The sequence below is a fragment of the Helicoverpa zea genome, chromosome 20, assembly GCF_022581195.2.
Source record: "Helicoverpa zea isolate HzStark_Cry1AcR chromosome 20, ilHelZeax1.1, whole genome shotgun sequence".
NCBI lineage: Eukaryota > Metazoa > Arthropoda > Insecta > Lepidoptera > Noctuidae > Helicoverpa > Helicoverpa zea.
The window spans coordinates 9,151,106-9,171,446 of NC_061471.1; the positions used below are offsets into that span (position 1 = coordinate 9,151,106).

Here is a 20,341-nt window from a genome sequence, read left to right on the forward strand (position 1 = left end):
CAAGTAACAACTACCAACTTTCTCCAATTTCTCTCAAAGGCCTACAGCCAATTGGAGTGCGGAAGCCATTACCCAGCGAGCCTGGCCCAGTTCCCGCCACGTCATAGGAAAACCCCTTGGTACTGAAGTAATTGCAGCACTGCAATCTATGTAGTCCGGCCATTAGGTCGACGACATTGCAAGCCTGTCGTGTTAATGAGTCTCCAAGATTCCGAATATAGAGGTAGGCTGGTAGCGTGTCTTGAACACGTTTGAATGTTTCCTTGATTAGTGCATAATTTGTTTGATTATAGCGTTGAATCGCTTTTAGCGGTGTAATTTATGTGATTATAGACGTCGCACGTGCAATTGAAGCTAGAATAAAAATTATGATTTCGTAATGATTATATATTTTAGACGTTTTTATATCTTGACAAAAATTTGTAAAGACAGTTACACACAATTATAGTCACGTGAGAAAGAAAACTATTCAATAAAAATCCACTATAAACATTCCACAAGAGATCATAAATTCCGCCAAATAAAATCGACATAAAACCTCTTTGGACTGAACTAGGTAACAAGTTTCGAATTCAGAACGAACGCTTTGCCGTCAATGTGTCGTCTATCAACTGTCAGATGCATGACTGGAGTCCGGCCGATCGGTCAGCGAAATATTTTGTGACTGAAATATAAGTATCGAGCTACGGAAATATGTTTCGTTTCTCTGGACACGTTTTCAGAGATACTCTGAGGTAACTATGTGAAAATTCAAGTAATATATTTGTAAGAGTAATGTAAATAAGATGAACTTTATTCGATCTCAGAGGCGCAAGGACTAGCATGGACTTATTTAGACCACTATAAAATATAAGTCCTTCAACTGCTCATCATTCAAATAACATACACGTGTATTGCCGAACCACATATTTTAATATCAGGACGAAATAAAGCAATTTTAAATGAACGCATAATGAGCGAACATTATTGAATTAAATTCAGTTATCCGATGCGGTTGATATAACGAACCGCGGCGTCAAACCGATGCAATTTAATGGTGCATGTACGTGAGTTTATGAATGCAATCGTTGTATATATCTAGTTGTGTTTTGTAGCTAACGAGGGCAGATCGAGCGCTGACTGCAAAGGATGCACGATCAGTGACACTACATAATACGGTATTGCGAATGAAATAAAATGTGAAATTACATTAAGAATATCATTGGACTACTGATTATTCAGCTCAATTAATGAAAGCAGGTGATAAAAATTTCGTATGCTCACTATCCCATACAATATCAATAAATAAATGCCTCAAAATCAAGAAATAATTGTCTTCTAATATTCAAACTACAAATAAAATTGTCTTCTAGCATTCACCTTTATACTTTTTATAACAGTTTTTCTAAAAAACCAACATTCTAAAATACCTGGCCTAATCCTAGTATACACGAATTCTGACCCCAGGCTATTGCCCGACTTAATCCAAAAAGGAAACAGAATCTAAGACCGGTGTATTTTGCGCAAACTGTGTACTTTCAGCAACTTTCAGCAACTCTCAGCTGTCTCTAGAGAGATGTATAGTTAAATCGTACAGACAAACACTTCCCAAAGGATTGACTACAAATAAATGTAAAAGGTTTTGCTTGGCTTCAGTAAGTGTGTTTGTTAAATGATTAAGAACGTTGTTAGATGGTAGGTAACGGTATTTTAGGTACTACGTAAATGCAGCTAATTTCTTCCCCTTTATCCTGACGCACGAGTGACTCCCGAAACCGGATAAAAAATAGACTACCTCGATAAACCATCTATCATACGTAATACTGAAATATTTTTGTCTAATAAACACTAATAAGATCTTTAGCTTTATTATATGTATTATAGTTCGGCCATTCAGAGAATGCGTTCCTGACACGTCGCGATTGAACTGACGACGTAACTTTGCAATGGCGTTGCAGTTACGATAAAAATATTTTTGCTGGTTGTTTACCGTTTTAACAATTGAGGAGCATTAAAACAACATTATTATATCAATAATCAATGAATGTTATTACGTCGTCAGTTCAATCGCGACGTGTCAGGAACGCATTCTCTGAATGGCCGAACTATAGTATACATTTGTTTATTTACTGTAGTAGCTACGACTCGTGTCGACTTTTCAGCTAATATAACATGCTTAACTAATCACACAATATTATCTACAAGTTTAAGTACTTAATTTGATAAACAAAACAGTACATCACTTAGCAGTATTACAAGCAATTTCAATATTACTAATCAATAAAGTCAACTTACACACTAAATATAGCTTTTCAACATAACTCCACAGCCTACATAATTACACTATAGTTCGGCCATTCAGAGAATGCGTTCCTGACACGTCGCGATTGAACTGACGACGTAACTTTGCAATGGCGTTGCAGTTACGATAAAAATATTTTTGCTGGTTGTTTACCGTTTTAACAATTGAGGAGCATTAAAACAACATTATTATATCAATAATCAATGAATGTAGTTACGTCGTCAGTTCAATCGCGACGTGTCAGGAACGCATTCTCTGAATGGCCGAACTATAATATTATAACTTGGCTACAGTTTGTGCGTGTGTTTATTTGTTAATTCTTCACGAGCAAACTTAGCTGTTTTAAGAAACTTAGCAGTAATTATTATAGCTTGGGTATTCAAATTTAAACGTATATTTGCATGAAATGCATTATTATTAAATAGGTGACCTTCTAAAGCCTAGATCTCACTGTATTCAGAATTACCTATGGGCTATTTCATATCCGAGTGTGGGACACATTCTCTTAGGTAAAACCACGAGAACCAACTAGTCCCAAAATAATTGAACAACACAGTACCAATTTTCACCAATTGAATTAGTTAGTAATGACGCGGCGCTGACGTCAGGAGTTGGCACGTCACCGTGTAGTCTGAAGAGTGAAGAGGCAATCAGTAGTAATTACTCGTGAGGTTACAAGTAGGTAATTACTCGAGGGGTTACAATTGAGGTAACGATGTGAGCTTTCGTGATTGTAGCGTCTAATTAGATATTGATATGAGTGAGGAGTGTGAATGTGGAGTTTACTTGATTTTGAATTGGTTCTGTAAATTTTGGCGATTTTATATATTTTTAATTATAAATATTAGTTATAGCAAATGTAGTTATTTGTCAATCTAGCCCTCATACTTTTAAATACTGATTAATTAACATAGGCCTGTGAACTTTCATAAATAATACAAAAAAATAACATAATAATCTACGAACAGTTTTGAATGACCTTTGGAATTTAAAAACTTTATAAACTCTAGACTAATATAGGCAAAATATTTTTTATCAAACCAGTTTCCGACTACAGTCTTACAAAACTGCATTTTTCTACTTTATTGTTTATAAAGTAAGCTTTTATATCACAGCTTAAAGCCTAATTGGGTTTATGATCATATTCGAAGAAGTAGTGCATGTCTGGTTCAGGTTACGGTACCGTGTGTACCAGGGTTTAAAGTTTTTAGGGTCTGATGTGTCACGGCTTTATAAAGTGTCGATAGCACCTACAGAAATTCCAAATTTAGAACTAGCTGTTTGTGTTGGCGGCACCAAGTTATCCTTAAGTTCAAAACTTTGTTAATTTAAGCTTCCCGAACAAACCCGTTTAGGAACCTCGCATGATATTAATATTGTTTTAATTTTCCCAGAGGCGAACAGAAGACTATCAAGAGTTTGGCTGTTCCTGCTAAGGATCATGTTTGGAGACTAGATGTAGCTCGTAACATTCGCTTCAACGCCGTTTTGGGAGACTCCAAGTCTATGTCATGTGGCGAAAAGGAGGCAGCACCTCCTCCCAAGAAACCAGCTAAGAGCAAAGCTAGGAAGGTCCCCCACGTGTTTCCCCATCTTGGCAAAGCGTTCAAGAATGAGGAAGTCCGAAGATATTCCCCCTTCCACTTCCCCGGACAGGTAAACGATTTAGAAATTTTCGGTGTCGCTCTAATTAAACAAATAATGTATTGATTTAATTTTTGTTGGTTAATAATAAATTACTTTAATTATCCTGGATCTAATGTGATTTTGGAAACCAAACCTCTGTAAACTTTTCTATATTCAAACAATTGGAAGTGGTAGAACATTTTTATCCCATCCCGCTTTTATTCAAAAATCTGGGCTAGAGTAAATCTACGAGGCGTCTCTCAACAATTCGCGTTCAATTTTATATTTCCCCGAACTGGAGCAATGTGTGTTTTACCAAGATAAACTTTATGTTCAAAATTGATAATATTAAAATAGAAGATGGAAAACTTTTGTAAATATGATGTCCCTAAGTTTCGTTTCAGTACACATCTATTTTAGAAATGCAACAACAACAATGCAACATTTCAGGGTCTCACGATCCGAAATCTAAGTTGGTTTATCTAGAGGTAGAAGCAATAATAAATTTCAGACACTTTATTAAAGAAGGGAGTCTTAAGCAGGCACTAGCTTTAGAGCTAGGTTTAGACTCACATCGTGAACATGATGATTTAATCCATTATATACTATAATAGCACGTTTTATAATAAGGATAAGTACTAAGAGTTCTTAGTATCATGTAGGTATTCAAAGTGGACGAGTACCTGATAATTCATGAACGCTATGGTTTGACAGGAGTGATATATGAGCCCGGTCTAAGCGACTGGCGATTGGTTACACAACGTTATATGAGAGGAAAATCGATTAGCAATGACCGTGACAGGCTACCAATATTTTTGCTATGTTATGATAGATTTTTCTTCCTTTGGCGATTTGTTATTTTCTAGGGAATATTAAGTACATTATACATAGATTAACTAGTGAACTGAATTTTTTGTTCGGATGCGGGAAGTGGTTCTCCCAGGTAGAAGATGAAACCTCGGAGAACAGCCAGAAACCAAATAAAGGAACGTGAAAGTATGCTCATGTGTAGCCTCGTGTGATTATTAAAGAAAATAATATAGAGCAAATAGGGGTGATAAGACCATGGATGTAATTTATCTGTGAACTTCACTACATCAAATGATATTAACCTTTTAATTTATCACCTAAATACATTAGGAAACTTTAGTACCGTTCAGTTTGAAACAAAGGAATTTCCTCAAAGCCGGGACGAAGCCAGGAGTCGTAAATAGTCATAATTATATACTGAACTAACTTTAAACATTGGATATTATTTATTGTATTTATATTAAACAAGCTCTTTGTTCAACGCCCTGGGCCTGTGTTTATAGTAACGTTGGCTTTATCCAGATTGACGTCAGAATATTGTTTTAATAGAAATATAATTATAATTGTAATTTATACAATAACTTAACATATGACATTGTAATTCTGATAGTATGACAACATACGAATCCTTGGACCTGGATAAAATATAGACTATGAGACTCTGAAATAGTATAGTTTTTTATTGGTACAAGACCCCTTACAAAATCACACACTCAGAAAAGCAGACCCTTTACTCTTTATTATTAATTATATATTAAAATACTATTAATAAAGTATACATGAATCAATGTACGTTTGAGTTGCACTGTATTTTAATCTACAAATCGCTGTGACAACAAGTCTATTTACTTTTGCCTCAAAGATCTTCATAAAACAACAACAAAACAAAAGCAGTACGGATTATATCCGGCACGAAACGGTCCTAATCCCGGATTAACGACATTGGACTAAAGGAGAAATTAAACGAGTAGCCGGATCCGGTCCGTAGAACGTTTCTGGATCGCACGCATCCTATAGTTGTTTAGAACAGGGAACAGGTATTGGACGCTGTAGGGCTGTCACACTTGACATAGGAATCTGCCATATCGAACATATCGCCTAAGCAAGGAACATGCTACAACGAAGATGAGAGAGAGCCTGGGTTTCAAAGAACTCCGATCAATAAGAGTTCTTTCTTATCTGTTTTAAATATATAATTTATATCTTAAAAAAACTCTCTATTGCCAAAAATTAAATTAAGATTTAGTTTTTGACTTTACGTCAATTTGCATATTCGTCCTCAATAACTCGCATGATTACACTAGATACTACACAATACTTCAATACTTCAACCTTATAGTCATAAACAGGTTCACTCCAAAGGGGTAAAGTGGCGTCCGAGAAAAATCTGTCGGAAAAATACAAATATTTCTTTTTGCACGTCAACCCTACCCGTATTCCAATTATAGTTCAGGATTGTCCGTTATCCGGACATCCGGCAATGCGAAGTCGTGTCTCTAATCGGGTCCTCAGATTGCAATAGAAGAGTATTTCAACCGAAATAACTACATAGTGCTCAACACAAACGAGATGTTCCACGGATGTGCGAATATTTGTGCTTTCAAACGTACTAAGATGGTTGTACAATTTTATAAGTTTCAGACTAACAATTTGATATTTGATTCAATTCAGTGGCTAACGAAGCTGACTGTCTTTGAAGTTCTAAACAATATTATTAATGAATAGAAACCGAACTTATTCCTGCCTTAAATGTCAAGGTATACATTAGTTGACGAGCAGCCTAAAAATAATTGTCAATTTTGATTAACAAGAACTCATAAAATTTGGAAAGCAGAAATACAGGATCCTATCTTACTAATAATTAGAACAAACTTTGGCTTTCCTTTTCAACATCAATTAATAATAATTTTAATTGGAAAATTGACGTAATTAAGGCGACGAATTGGTCAACAATAATTCCATAACCGGCACGCGCATCTAAGGCGCAAAAAGGGGTCGGAGCGTCTGAGCGGGGCGAGGATAACAATACGCGGGCTAGCTTATAACTAAAAGTCGTAAGCGACAAAATGGTCTTGTAATTTTATTATTTAGAAATGATAACTTGATAAAAATTCCTTCTACAATTTTAAAGGGTATGTATATACTCAACTACTAAAAAAGTTAAGAGGCTTAAATCGGTCCCGTTTGCCCATAATATGTGAATCTCTTTTTAAAAAGAGGTATGTTTGATATATTTTTCTCTGTTATAAAAGTTACCTAATCATGTTTTGACGTCTAACAAAATAAGGTTTATATCATGAACTTTCAGGTAACCAAGTTGTATTTTGATCCGTTTTGTATTTACTGAGAAAAATTGAGATCCTTGGCGCCAAAAATTCCAATTCGTCCTCTTAACGGTACAGTTTCCAGTTTTTGACAGAACTAATTTGAGCTTCAATTTAGTTGAGTACAAAGGGGATGGTAATTTAGATTTGACGAGTACCAACAATGCATGCAAACCTATTTAGAAAAGCAATTAGTAGGGGGTTGTTCTAGGAAATGTATTTCCTACCTGTTATTGTATATCGGAACTTTCCCTAAGCGATGTTATATCATCAACTAGGTTCATATCGCGGATGGTATGTATGTGTTCGAGTTCCTTCGAAATCCCTATCACAAATTACTAAGGAATGTTTGACACTTTATGGTTTCCTTGTAACAATTTGAATTTTGGGCAAACGTTGACTCCAATTCCCTTCAAAATTGAAATCAAAAACATTGGCCCAACGCCCAGTATGATTCTTCTAGACCACACATTAAAATTCCCGATGATACATATGGACGGAAAACCCGGAATATTTATTCAATGAGTAGTGGGTTCAATTTCGGTCAAATCCTATGAGTACTGGAATCTTGTCGGGGTAGAATGCTAATGTCAAACTAACTAGGTTGGAATATATGTGGTGTTGTTATGTTATTTATCTATTAATCTCAATCATTATCAAGTACTAAATGGCTGAAGAGCTATTCTGTCAACGACTTCTCATTTCCGGTCTCTTTCTCATTGCAGTCAACAATGGAATGGGTGATGGCTCGATCAGATGACATTCTCAACTGGTGCAGAAGCAACTCCATGTGGCCGATAACCTTCGGACTAGCCTGCTGCGCTCTTGAGATGATGCATTATGCTGGGCCTAGGTAATTTTCATCATCATTATCATCACACCTTCGGACTAGCCTGCTGCGCTCTTGGGATGATGCATTATGCTGGGCCTAGGTAATTTTCATCATCATTATCATCACCATCTCTGCTGCGGTCATATCAATATATGAGTGAACATGGGCAGTATACTCCAAGCCACGGCGCGCCGCTGAGCTTCGAATAGGTTGTTGTGTTATTACACGATGCAGACAATGTGCATAACACCAATATAGCTAACTAATGAAAGCCTTAAAGGCAGTTCAAAAAATACCAGCGCGTACCTAGCTATAAAGCAATTATCAACACATTCCAAAAATAAAACTTGCAAACAAAAATCTGATGAAGCATTTCAATAATAAAAACCGCCGTGGGTCAACCGACGCTGTAATTAAAGCCAACGGCTCGGAATAAACAATATCGGATCGTAACCGCGTAACCGATATAAGATTGGCATTCAGGGACCCGATGCATGAGGCGTTATCGACACGCTCCATTCCACATAGTTATGTGGACTCACTGCATAATTGACATACAACCTTAAACAAGTCGACTGATGGAATTTATACAACGTCATGACGAATTTGAATCTATTTCTCATAGCTACATAATTTCAATGCCTTAAAAAAAGATTTGAACACGAAAAGAATACGAAACGAAATAAAAAGGGAAACGCGACAATTTATCCACTCTCCCTTTCATTATAAATTAAAGGAAAACCTTAATAATTCAACTGCTTTGTTAACTTTTCCGCGCCATTAAACTGTAGGGAGTTACAAAAGTTCCCATCACGAGTTCGTACCAACAATGCCATTGTTCTCCATGTCAAGATTCTCGATATCCACGAGTTGACCCCTAAAGGTTGTAACATGACATTTTCCATCAAATGTCATTGCAAAGCAACATCTGTGAGTTTTGTTAACGATACATCCATTCTTCAAGACCATTGGAAGTAAAAGTAGTATTGCGATGTCATGACTGTGATAAATCCTTTACAAGACGTATTTATTTTGGAAGACCCCATGTTTTTACCAATTTACAACAGTATGTTTTGTTCTTTCGTTGACACAATATTATTGCTTCTTCTAGATACGACATGGATCGTTTCGGCATGGTGTTCCGCGGCACCCCTCGGCAGACTGACGTCATCATCGTGGCAGGAACAGTCACCAACAAGATGGCGCCCATTCTCCGCAAGACGTACGATTTGATGCCGGACCCTAAGTGGGTGGTGTCTATGGGCAGCTGCGCCAACGGCGGCGGCTATTATCATTATACTTATTCCACGTGTCGAGGGGCTGATAGGATTATACCGGTAAATTGACCATATTATTACAAGATTATAGAATACAAAAGTTCTTTGTAGTATGAGAGAGGTGAGAAGTATAAAATCATGTCTCGCCGAGTGCTTCGATCTCTAACAAACACTAAATATCTTTTGTCTGTATCTGATCTAACTTTAGACTTTATAATGTATAATACCTTCAAAATTGGTTTTTCGCAATTTTGTAGGACATGGCCTTGATTAAAAAAAATGTTTGTTACAGGTGGATATTTACGTGCCCGGTTGCCCACCGACGGCGGAAGCCCTTCTGTATTCCATGCTTCTACTGCAGAAGAAGGTGAAACGCATGAGGGTCTGTCAGGTCTGGTATCGCAATTAGTAGCCGAAACATTGTCATTTAGCTCTGTTTAATTTAGAATAAAGTTGTGTTTTTGGTTATTGTTGTCTTTCCTCTTAATATAACAGGAAATCCCAATTAAAATTCGATGGATATTGACGACAGGAAAATAATTTGTGCATGAAAATTTAATAAGGAAACAATATCTGTCAGTGCCAGATTGGACCCTTATCAAGTAGACGAAGGTGGTCCCGGAAATAGAACAATCATTTAATGAGCACAGTCCTTGTCAGACACCATTAAAAATTATAAAAATAAGTTCCTCAAGCGGCAGATGGAGAGGAGACATGAGAATTTGTCCTGAAACGCAAAATCATAAAACACCTTCTAAAACATGTCATCCGCATATGCAAAGATATTGGAAAAGCTCCAGTAGTTTTCCCCAACAGTTGTGTTCATAGCTGACATGTCTCGCGCGCTTTAGTCCGGGTCACGTTCGAACACGTGACTAGAACACTGTTGGTACCGACGCCTCTCTATAGTACATATTTATGGCGGGACACGGCTGTTTTACGAGGTTTTTCGTTTCAGGATATAAGTAATGGTCTTGTTTGTGATGTTTTGTGTTGGCTAGGGAGAGTTGTACAAGGAGTTGAGCTTATGATCCAGCTTAGTTTATGGTGGCATCTATGCGTAAAATTCTACCGCCCTAGCTCAGGTTTTATATAAGGAATTACAATAATCTGTCTTGCCTAATAAAAACCGTGTGCAGAAAATCAAGAATGTATGTAGGTGTTGCTTAACCTACAAAACTAGAGTCCATTTTATCAATGAAATCACTCCACTAGCATCATCCCTCTATTTCGACACTTTCAAGATAGTAACTAGATAAAGACAGTAAATAGATAAAGGCAGACAATACATTCTAAATTCAATATATATCCGCTTAAATATTTAGTCCGGCTGTACCATAAATTGATCCGCAGCAGCTGTCAGTGAAGCTTAGGCGTTCCACGATACCCTCATGAATATCGGACGATGTAAAGCGAATTTATTGAGATAGATACACACATATTATAGCACAAGACGTATCATGCGGTTTTACCTGCCATTGGCTCAGTAGATCTTTTTGGTCGGCATAAAGTTGTTATCTCGATTAACGACTTAATCTGCCACTCATCATCATCATCATCTACCGAGCCTTTTGTCCAACTATGTTGGGGGTTGGCTACCAGTCTTACTGGATGCAGCTGAGTATTAATGTTTTACAAGGAGCGTTTGTCTATCCTGACCTCTTCAATCTTGTTACCAGGGCCATCAGTAAATCTGCCACTAGATATGGGTGGTTAAAAGCAAAATCCATTTTTCAAATAATCCCAGCAATAAAGTGACCTCTTTTTAACAAACAAACGAACAATCTCAACTCAGCTTCATATTTTAGTATAGATGTAAAGCTTAACGTTCTGGAAGAGAAAGAGTGTAGAAACATGTGAGGTACGGAGGAATGAGGGCGAAAACCTACGCATGAGCGACGCATGTTTTGGCAGTAGAAAGGAAAATGGCACCCCGAGGTTAGGAGCAAAAGAAATGGGAAACGTGTACTACGATAATAAAAATCAAGGTAAAAATCAGAACAGGAAAATGTTATATGGGAAGCTCAGATATAACTGTAGAATTTAGCTTTATGGGTGCATGGGTTATGAACGTTGAATTACAGAAAGTATTATAATATTCTTAAACATGAATTCTAAATTAAATCCCTAGTGTGTTGTTTCAAGCTATATTTTCAAAAAAAAAAAAAAAAAAATATTATCAGCTAAAATCTCAAAATTCTATCACGGCAAGTTTTCCACAACGCAATTTTTCACCCAAGTGTCCATTTCAGTTGAGTGGTCGATCAAGCGTTTTATACTTGAGGCAAAAAAAACGCCAGAGACCCTTATAACATCACTTACGATGAAGCTTGTCTACCTATCTATTACAACGGTATCTGTAACATAACAACACACCTTTGTATCTTTAGAAAATAAATTGCGCAACATGATTTTAGTAGCTTTTCCATTTGTTGTAAATGGAGGCAAACCAGATGGTGAGCTGCTACATCAAGTATATTTAGCAATAAAGATAGAAAATCAGTAAACTAAATAATTACAACCACTTTAGTCTTTACTATCGATAAATAAACGCTTATAAGCGATGAAGCTAAACCAACTAATGCGCTCGTAAAGACCAAACAAAGCTATCTTAATAACAAAACTCTAGAACATTCGCGGCTACGTGCTAAGAATACGTCCTACCAAAAACATGGGTCTTCATTTTATGATAAACGAAAACACGAGGTAAAGATATTATAGCAGGAATGTATCATTAAAACGAGGATCATTTATATTCGTGATGGCGCTCCAGAATAACCAACCTCGTCACATGCATGTAAAGAGAATGATTAAGAGTAATGACTGGGAATGTAAGAAAATATTATACAGTTGATTAATCTTCCAAATATGGAGTAAGGTTTTTTAAAAAATAATGACGATTTTGTATTAATTTTGTCGATCCTGAAGGCAGAATAAAGTTTTGATAAAGTAAACGATCATGTTTCTAGAAGGACAACATCTTCGATAGAAACATTTTCATGATAAACGTACAAAATTATAACAAACTGTCATCGTGTGCCACATTGCAGTAAACAGCACATTATTCATATCGCAAAAAAATATTCTGCAGATATATCTAAGTTATTCTCTCGTTCCGAGATATTTGTGGAACACTACTAGGCGGATGAACAAAAGAACTGTTTTATATTCGATCTGAAATCAATAGCTGTAGCATCTTAAAAGGACGGTGCGCGATAAAATACATCTGCTGAGAGAAATATCGTGGGAAGAGAACAAAATAACGAAACAGTTTCAGAGATACGAAACTTATGAAAACCAGGGGACCACGCAAAGCTTGGCGAAGTTCTTTTAGATATGCATCAATCTTTCATAATTAAAAGTTATAGTTGCAGTAAATAATTGCATTATTGTTAGCATGAGAAGTGATAAATAGAATTTCGCTAAGCTAAATAAATAAGCAGTTCTTACTCATAACGATCGTCCCATTGTTTTAGAAAATGGTAGTGTTAATTCAACTAAATTGATAACCATTACAATGAATGCAAGGTGTAAACATAAAAAGTATTAAAGTGATCTCACGCAGTTTATACATAGCTCATTGTTACCGATTACGGAGTTTAATTGGCGCACGCAATCGATACTGGTGGACTCGGCTAAACGCTCGGTTAACGCACTCTCATTGTGTAATATGTCGCAGGGATCACTGCAGAAGACCCAGTGTCGCAAACAAACTAAAATATATTTGGTTAGAAAATCTGCTAATCGATTCGAATATTATTGCATTTAATATTAATGCATGATAGCATTACTGCACATGAAAGCGTGGATTTAAAAGAGTTTAATAATGAACTTGCAATGCACGCTACGTTAATCCTTCTGGACATAGTTGGTAGTATAGATCCAGGTGTTACAACTGGATCTTCTGCTCCAGCAAACATCCCGATTGATCGGGACGTTACTATCGATTATCTGGAACAATAGCGGTTGCCATGCGGGCTCGGTTCGCGCACGTAATTCACATAACACACGATGTATTCGATTCGCACGATGTCATTGTGTTGTTTTTTCTAATCGATTCGATTGAATAACTCGCGGCTGTTGTCACGAACTCTTAGGTGTAATGGAAAACGATGTCTCGATGTTTCTAGGAATTTTTCACAGAAATACGAGATCGTTTTCTTTGAGTGCCGAATGGGATGATTGGTGTGCTGCTTGTAATGGAAAGAAAACACGAGTAAAAATGTATTGAGTAAGAACATCAAATACTGTTTGTTTCTATTGAGAAAAGTATACACCTGAGGATTGAAACTATGGCAGTTTCAATCCTCAGGTTTATACTTTACTCGCACTGGTATAAATGTGGTAGATTCTAAAAATGTTTGCGTAAAATTTACATTACATTCGTAGGCAAATCAGCAATTTAAAACATGTGCACGTCCCGCCATAACAAATTAAAATAAAGAGACCGCAGATTAAAATTCTAGTCTAGAACATCTCCCAAAAAAGTCTATCCAAAATTTTCGTAAATATTCAGTGCGCTGTGTAACTACTAACTACTCCCCTAGCTATACTAAAAAGGGACGGGACAAACAGACCCGAGGGGAATAATCCTGCAATATTATGACAGTTGCAATAAAGACTGAACTAATGAGCTTTGTCCTATAACTAGGGACTGAAGCACCCGACTGGATAATTACTACAACAGGGGATTTATAGACAAAAGAAGCTTAGAGCAATCAATTCGCTGTGGATTAATGAGAATCGAACGTAAACAGCTTTATTATAAACAACAGAGGGAACGTTTAATTAAATGTGCTTTGAATATGTTGGCTCATTAGCGTGTAGGTATTATTTTATCTAATAACGCAGCGTACTATGGGCCAGTTAGACTTTAGGCCTTTTTCAATAGAAGGTTTAAATTGTGACTTCAGGCTGGTTGCCAAATTCTAACTAACTAACACTGCCGAGTTCGGATTCGTTCAACTATTAGTCCTTGTTAGAAGTTGAAGATCGGATCTGATGAAATCATGGTGAAATATGACACTGGATTTGCAAATGTACGTGTATTCCCTTCGAAGAAAAGAAGCGTTATGTTTTATTGTCATGCAAGCATGAATGAAAACAACTGGAGTTATTTATAGCTACAAAACTAATCAGAACCAATTTCCACGGTCCAGCCATTATAGTTCGGCCATTCAGAGAATGCGTTCCTGACACGTCGCGATTGAACTGACGACGTAACTTTGCAATGGCGTTGCAGTTACGATAAAAATATTTTTGCTGGTTGTTTACCGTTTTAACAATTGAGGAGCATTAAAACAACATTATTATATCAATAATCAATGAATGTTATTACGTCGTCAGTTCAATCGCGACGTGTCAGGAACGCATTCTCTGAATGGCCGAACTATAACGTAATTGTTTAAACGTATCACGTACCCCAAACTAAAACAACACATAGATAACAAAACTTTTCATTCATTTTCATACATGTTTGGAGTACGATGAGAAATATATTTAAGTATAACAAACTGCATGTTTCCCTTGGTTTCACACGGGGAACTCCTCGTCATCATCATCATCATCATCTCAGCCATAGGACAGCCACTGCTGAACGGCCTCCCACTTAGGGCTCATACGCACTATGCGGGTAGCCGCATTGCGGCTAGCCGTCCGGCTGACCGCAAGCACAATTATGTACGTAATATTCATTTCTATGCGCACTGCGATGCGGCTACCCGCAGACCGCTCCGGTCGCTCGGAGGGCTGCGGCCCGAGTGACGGCCAGCCGGACGGTTGCTATACGCACTGTGCGGTTCAGTCTGCGGCTGCCCGCCATTGAGTGAGTACGTGGTACGCACGTGGTACGTCTGGTAAAATGGAATTCGATACCGAAAAATTTATCATCGAAATCCAGAGTCGGCCAGCAATTTGGAACACCAAATAACCAGAGTATTCTGATAGAATATTAAAACAAAGAGCATGGGAAGAGTTAGTGCATATTTATCACGGTACGGAATTGACAAAGGAGGAAAAACAAAAACTAGGTAATTATCAAAATAGGTATTTTATTTAAATGTAATTATCCTGCCATTCTACTCTCCCTTCATGCATAAAATATTCTGCAAATGATTCTCGATATCCGAAAGCAGTTCTATTGTTTCTTCGCACGTTATCTCGAGTAATAGTTTCAGTTAGTGGATTACTTAATGAGTCTCTAAAAGAATATCCGTCTCTGTCTCTTACAAAGTTGTGTAAAATGCAAGCAGACTTAATAATATCACTAACTAAATCGATGTGAACATTAATTGGTCTGTGAAAAATGCGCCACTTATTCGCAAGTATGCCAAAAGTACATTCAATGTAACGTCTAGCCACACAAAGTCTATAATTGAATGTTCTTTTTGTAATATTTAAATTATTTCTCGGATAAGGGCGCATCATGCACGTACTTAAAGCAAATGCCTCGTCTCCTACAAAAACGAAGGGGAAACAAGTTGCATTGTTTCCTGAAATAGGTGCTGGTTCAGGAATGTTCAAGCGGTTCTCTTGAATTTTTTTATAAAAGTTTGAGTTTTGAAATATTGCTGAGTCACCGAATCTTCCATATGCTCCAACATCAATCATCACAAATTTGTAGTTGCTGTCACAAATTGCTAGCAATACCAAAGAAAAATATCCTTTATAATTGAAGCACATTGATCCACTATTGTTAGGTGCTATAATTCTAATATGTTTTCCGTCACAAGCACCTATACAGTTCGGAAAATGTGCTCTAGTAGAGAAACCATTTGCAATTTGAAGCCACATATCTTTGGTTGGTTGTGGTAGGCATATATTTTTTAAGCAAAACCATATAGCTGCACATACTTCTCGAACTATTTCGGCGATAGTACTAATTCCAATCTTAAACATATAATGCAATTCTGCGAATGAACAGCCTGACGCCAAATATCTGAAACAATGTTTTTTTTTTTTTTAGGTTTGAGTATTCAAAAAAAATGGAGAAATATTCGCGACTGTTTTGTGAAGGCCCATAAAGCGAAAGAGACTAAGAGCGGATCAGCGGCAAAAAAAAAGACTTCATATGTTTTCTACGATAGTTTGTTATTTTTAAAAGATACTGTAACTGTCAATAGCACAACGGGGAATGTAACTACAGAAAATGAAGATGGTAACACAGCTATGCAAAATGAAGAAACACTTCCATCAAATACTTCATGGGCACCAAAGAGAAACAAGAAAAATAATAGTGATGATCTTATCGGTAGAGAGTTAGTCGGGGCCTTAAATAGAAATTTAGAAAGAAAGAGTGTTGAAGATGACGCGGATCGCCTCTTTTTCTTGTCTCTAGTAAAGGAATTTAAAAAAATTCCAGAACATATGCAATTGCAAAGTAAATTAGATATTTTAAAGGTAATTAAAGATGCGCAGATTTTCAATTATTCGAATATTGATTATCCAAGGCCTAATTCTTACCGGGGTTATCAAATGTCACATTATTCTGGTAATAGTCCCTATTCTCACCGTACAAACTTCTCGGAGGTTGGACGAGGTAATACCCATCATGGATATCAAACGGCACAGTTTTCAGGAAGTAATGTTTACACGCAGCCTGTGCAGTCTTCGGAGTTTGGACGAGACACGTCTCAAGAAATTGTGAGGAATCCGACGAATGCACAATCGCCAATTTCCGAAAAATCTCAGGAGAGTGATTATAGGAATCCGACGAATGCTCAATCGCCAATTTCCGAAAATTCTCAGGAGAGTGATTATCTGGAACTTTTTAATTCCATCACTGACGATGATGCTTGAAATGTGTACCTACATTATTTTAATAAAAATTGAATTATAAATATTTATTTTACTTACCGTAGCACTATTATTAACTTTACATCCGGTTTAATACTATTGCGAAATTGTGTCAATAATTCTTCAAACGTTTTTATGCTCATTCTAGTAAATCCGAAAAACTTATCTTCATATTTTTTTACTTCTTCGAAAAATATTGCAAAATGGTTGCTCTCATCTCGTGTTTGCAAATAAGGATGCACCCAGTACTTCTTTTTTTGTTTTTTCTTCTTTACGTAACGTGTGTAAATTTACTACATTTACACACATTACGTGCAACTTTTTCCACGTCCATCTTTGAAATGGATCGACATGATCGCAAATCGCAACGGTTCTTCAACCGCACGTTGCGGTTGCGAATGCGGCTGCCCGTGATCCGGCTGGCCGCATTCGCAACCGCATCCTGCGGTCAGCCGCGCGGCTAGCCGTAATGCGGCTACCCGCATAGTGCGTATGAACCCTTAGATCTCCACAGATACCTCCTTCTCGTACTAGGACAAAATTTTATGCTCCTTATACTACTACGGCAAAATCTAGCTTCCCAATAATGGAAAAAAATCAAATCTGTTTAGTAGTTACGGAGCCATTAGGATCAAAAAATTAAACAATCTTCCCATGTATTATAATCAATATAAATGGCCGCTTATATTGTTAAATGATATATCAGAACCTCTAGGACCAATCAAAAGCAAAACGTTCAGGTTATATTGAAAACGATGTAAACTACGTTCACATGGATTGAAACAATGCTGTGACGTCACATGTCTTGTCGGAATTCCTGGGCTACCGGTCGGTAATTATCGACGCATCGAGAGGTCACGCTCCGCGGCTTCTGTAGGGATGCCACACGGAATAATTAATGATTCATTTATAAGCAGAGGGTATGGAATCACTTATTATTTAATTTAATAGGTAGGTACATGGTGTATTCATTAAGTAAAGGGGAATTTATCAAAATTTAAATTACAATACCTCGACTTTTCTTAAGTGTATGTGTAAGAATTGACAATGTCATACCTAACTTATTATTAAAATATTCTTTTACTAAAATTATTCACTTTGCTGTCAACTTTTACACAAAAAGCTATGAAACTATATATCAAAAACAATTTTGTAGCACCAACTCTTAATAAAATTTTATTTGCAAGGGTAGCATAATTTTGTCTGAAAATCAACTTGCCTTTCTAACTAACTGCGACGGAAACTGTGCATTTGAAACCTTACCCTCTTTTCGCTTGAATTAATAGTTGACCCGTTTCTAGACAGTTTAATTTTCTCGGAAAATCTTAAGCATTTCACTAGGTGACTTTTCGTTTGCTCGGAAATTCCGTTTGGATCTTACATTGGTTTACATTAATTAATTTCAAATTAAAAACAGTCTATAACCTTTCAAATATAAGGTTCCTTTACAAAATATATTTTCCCTAGAAAGAAAAACATTTCCATTTTTAACATACTCTTTCTACAAACGAAATAGAAAGGCAGGTGAATATACCTATAGAGAGTTTCATAAAAATATTTTGACGTAGGACAGCCCTACCGCCAAGTGGCAGACACGCGGGCAGACGAAGTTACAGAAATGACTCACATGGAAAGAGGCGCGGGCGCCGACACGCTCTACCTGCTGTGGGAACGCACTAAACAATACTATCTTTATTAATTACAAGCCTTCATTTTTCCATTAAACCTGCTGAACATATCTGTGTATAATAATCTGATGTAAAACAAGAAATTTCAAGAAATAGTAGTATTACATTTATAAAATATATTGTTCCAAGTTTACTTTTTGAACATTCATAAGCTCGTAAGTGGTATTGTCGACGATATAATACTTACAGACATTTTGATTTAACTGTCATTCATATTTAATCAAATTTCAGTGTAATAATACCCTAACCCGGATTGTGACGTCATCCGACAAGAGAAACACCAAAGATTCTCAACAGCAAAGCAACGAGCATTTATTTGTTGACTTATCCAAACTAGAAGTTGTAAATCAGTCTGGTTTTAAGCCAGTAAGTGAGAGTGATACATTTTGAGCCGACAGACGTACATACAGAGGGTATGACGTGACTGTGAGTCACTACCTGTGGGGTTATTAGCTACCGACTATTTTTGGAGGGTTATTTTTAGCAGCGAAGGGTTGAATTCACGTAATAGAATGACTTAGCGGTATAATAGGACCCTTGTGTTAGTTGATTTCCATGTTGTTGATGTTAATAGGGGTAAATTGTATACTACGTGAATGTTAAGGTTTTTTATGCAAAAATACAAATTATAAAGAATATACAAAAAAGATTCCGTTTTTTTGTATGTGCTTCGAGAACTAAAGCTATTAATAGACAACGCTATAAAAGGTCACGCACGAGTGTCCTCATAGATAGCGAGTGCGGTGCGATTAATCGCCTCATCAACGATGCCGCTACAATCGAGTTTGATAAATCGATACATGTCATGCCGACAGTTTCAAGTCGAGATTTCAGTTTCAACTGAAGAAGCGTTATTTTTTAACATCTGTGAATATTGCCGTAACTATAAATTATAAGAGTACTTGATGTTAATAATTCTAGCAATGTTTGCTAAAATTTCTAAACACTACCGTAATTACCATAACCCAGAACATAATATTTCACGGCTAAAATCTAAATACCATTACGAAGCATATACCCACACGCATAAATTACTGAAAATATAGTAAACACGCACGAAAACTTTATCCGAAAGAATCTACATAACAAAGCAAAAATAACTACGTTTATAAATAACTAAACCGCTTAACGTAAACGTACTGAAAACAAAACATACGAGGCATAATTAAAAATAATATTTAGATATTAGCATACCAAACTTTGCGTGTGTGGGTAAGACTTAGGCTTATTCCCATTCTCCCCCCATTCTATTGTTTAGCAAACTTTTGAAACGCGAACATTCATCACTTTGGGAAATACTCGTAGAGGAACTTGGGAAAAACCCAGACTTGAGCGTGTGTGCGTGAATTTTTGGTATGCGCGTACGTGCGCGTTTTAATTAGACGCGATTATATTTTAAGGAGCTATTAAAGAAAGTGTAAAGTGCGCTGTTGTTACAGTGAAGAATTTCATTAAGTTGCTATGAATTATTATCGGCGAATAGGAAGTAGTTTTTAATGGTTTCTTTAAGCTAATTAGATGAAGGTCTGTAGGGATTACTTATGACATACGAAAGGAATTAAACTGAGCATAAGTAGTAAGTAATAAGCATACTGATAATCTTCCTAATTCCCTCAATGACACTCGAGAAGAAAACAAAACAAACCTTACAGGTTGGTCTATCTACCTACCTGTAAGGTTTGTACCTGTACTCAAGGTAAAATAATACA

General features: G+C 36.6%; 3 protein-coding genes across 9 annotated transcripts in view; 1 reads left to right on the forward strand and 2 right to left on the reverse strand.

Moving 5' to 3' along the window:
- LOC124640381 (phosphofurin acidic cluster sorting protein 2) overlaps positions 1-20,341 on the reverse strand; it is a 126,222-nt gene that overhangs the window by 33,762 nt on the left and 72,119 nt on the right. The gene's annotated exons all lie outside the window — the stretch shown is intronic.
- Positions 617-9,618, forward strand: LOC124640383 (NADH-quinone oxidoreductase subunit B 2-like). Its single transcript, XM_047178136.1, has 5 exons — positions 617-734; positions 3,676-3,937; positions 7,767-7,894; positions 8,985-9,210; positions 9,443-9,618. The coding sequence occupies exons 1-5, from the start codon at positions 694-696 to the stop codon at positions 9,557-9,559; spliced, it is 774 nt and encodes a 257-aa protein (XP_047034092.1). The 5' UTR covers positions 617-693; the 3' UTR covers positions 9,560-9,618.
- LOC124640382 lies at positions 15,184-17,375 on the reverse strand. The gene is made up of 2 exons (XM_047178135.1): positions 17,005-17,375; positions 15,184-16,087 (listed from the first exon to the last, which is right to left on the reverse strand). The coding sequence occupies exons 1-2, from the start codon at positions 17,085-17,087 to the stop codon at positions 15,205-15,207; spliced, it is 966 nt and encodes a 321-aa protein (XP_047034091.1). The 5' UTR covers positions 17,088-17,375; the 3' UTR covers positions 15,184-15,204.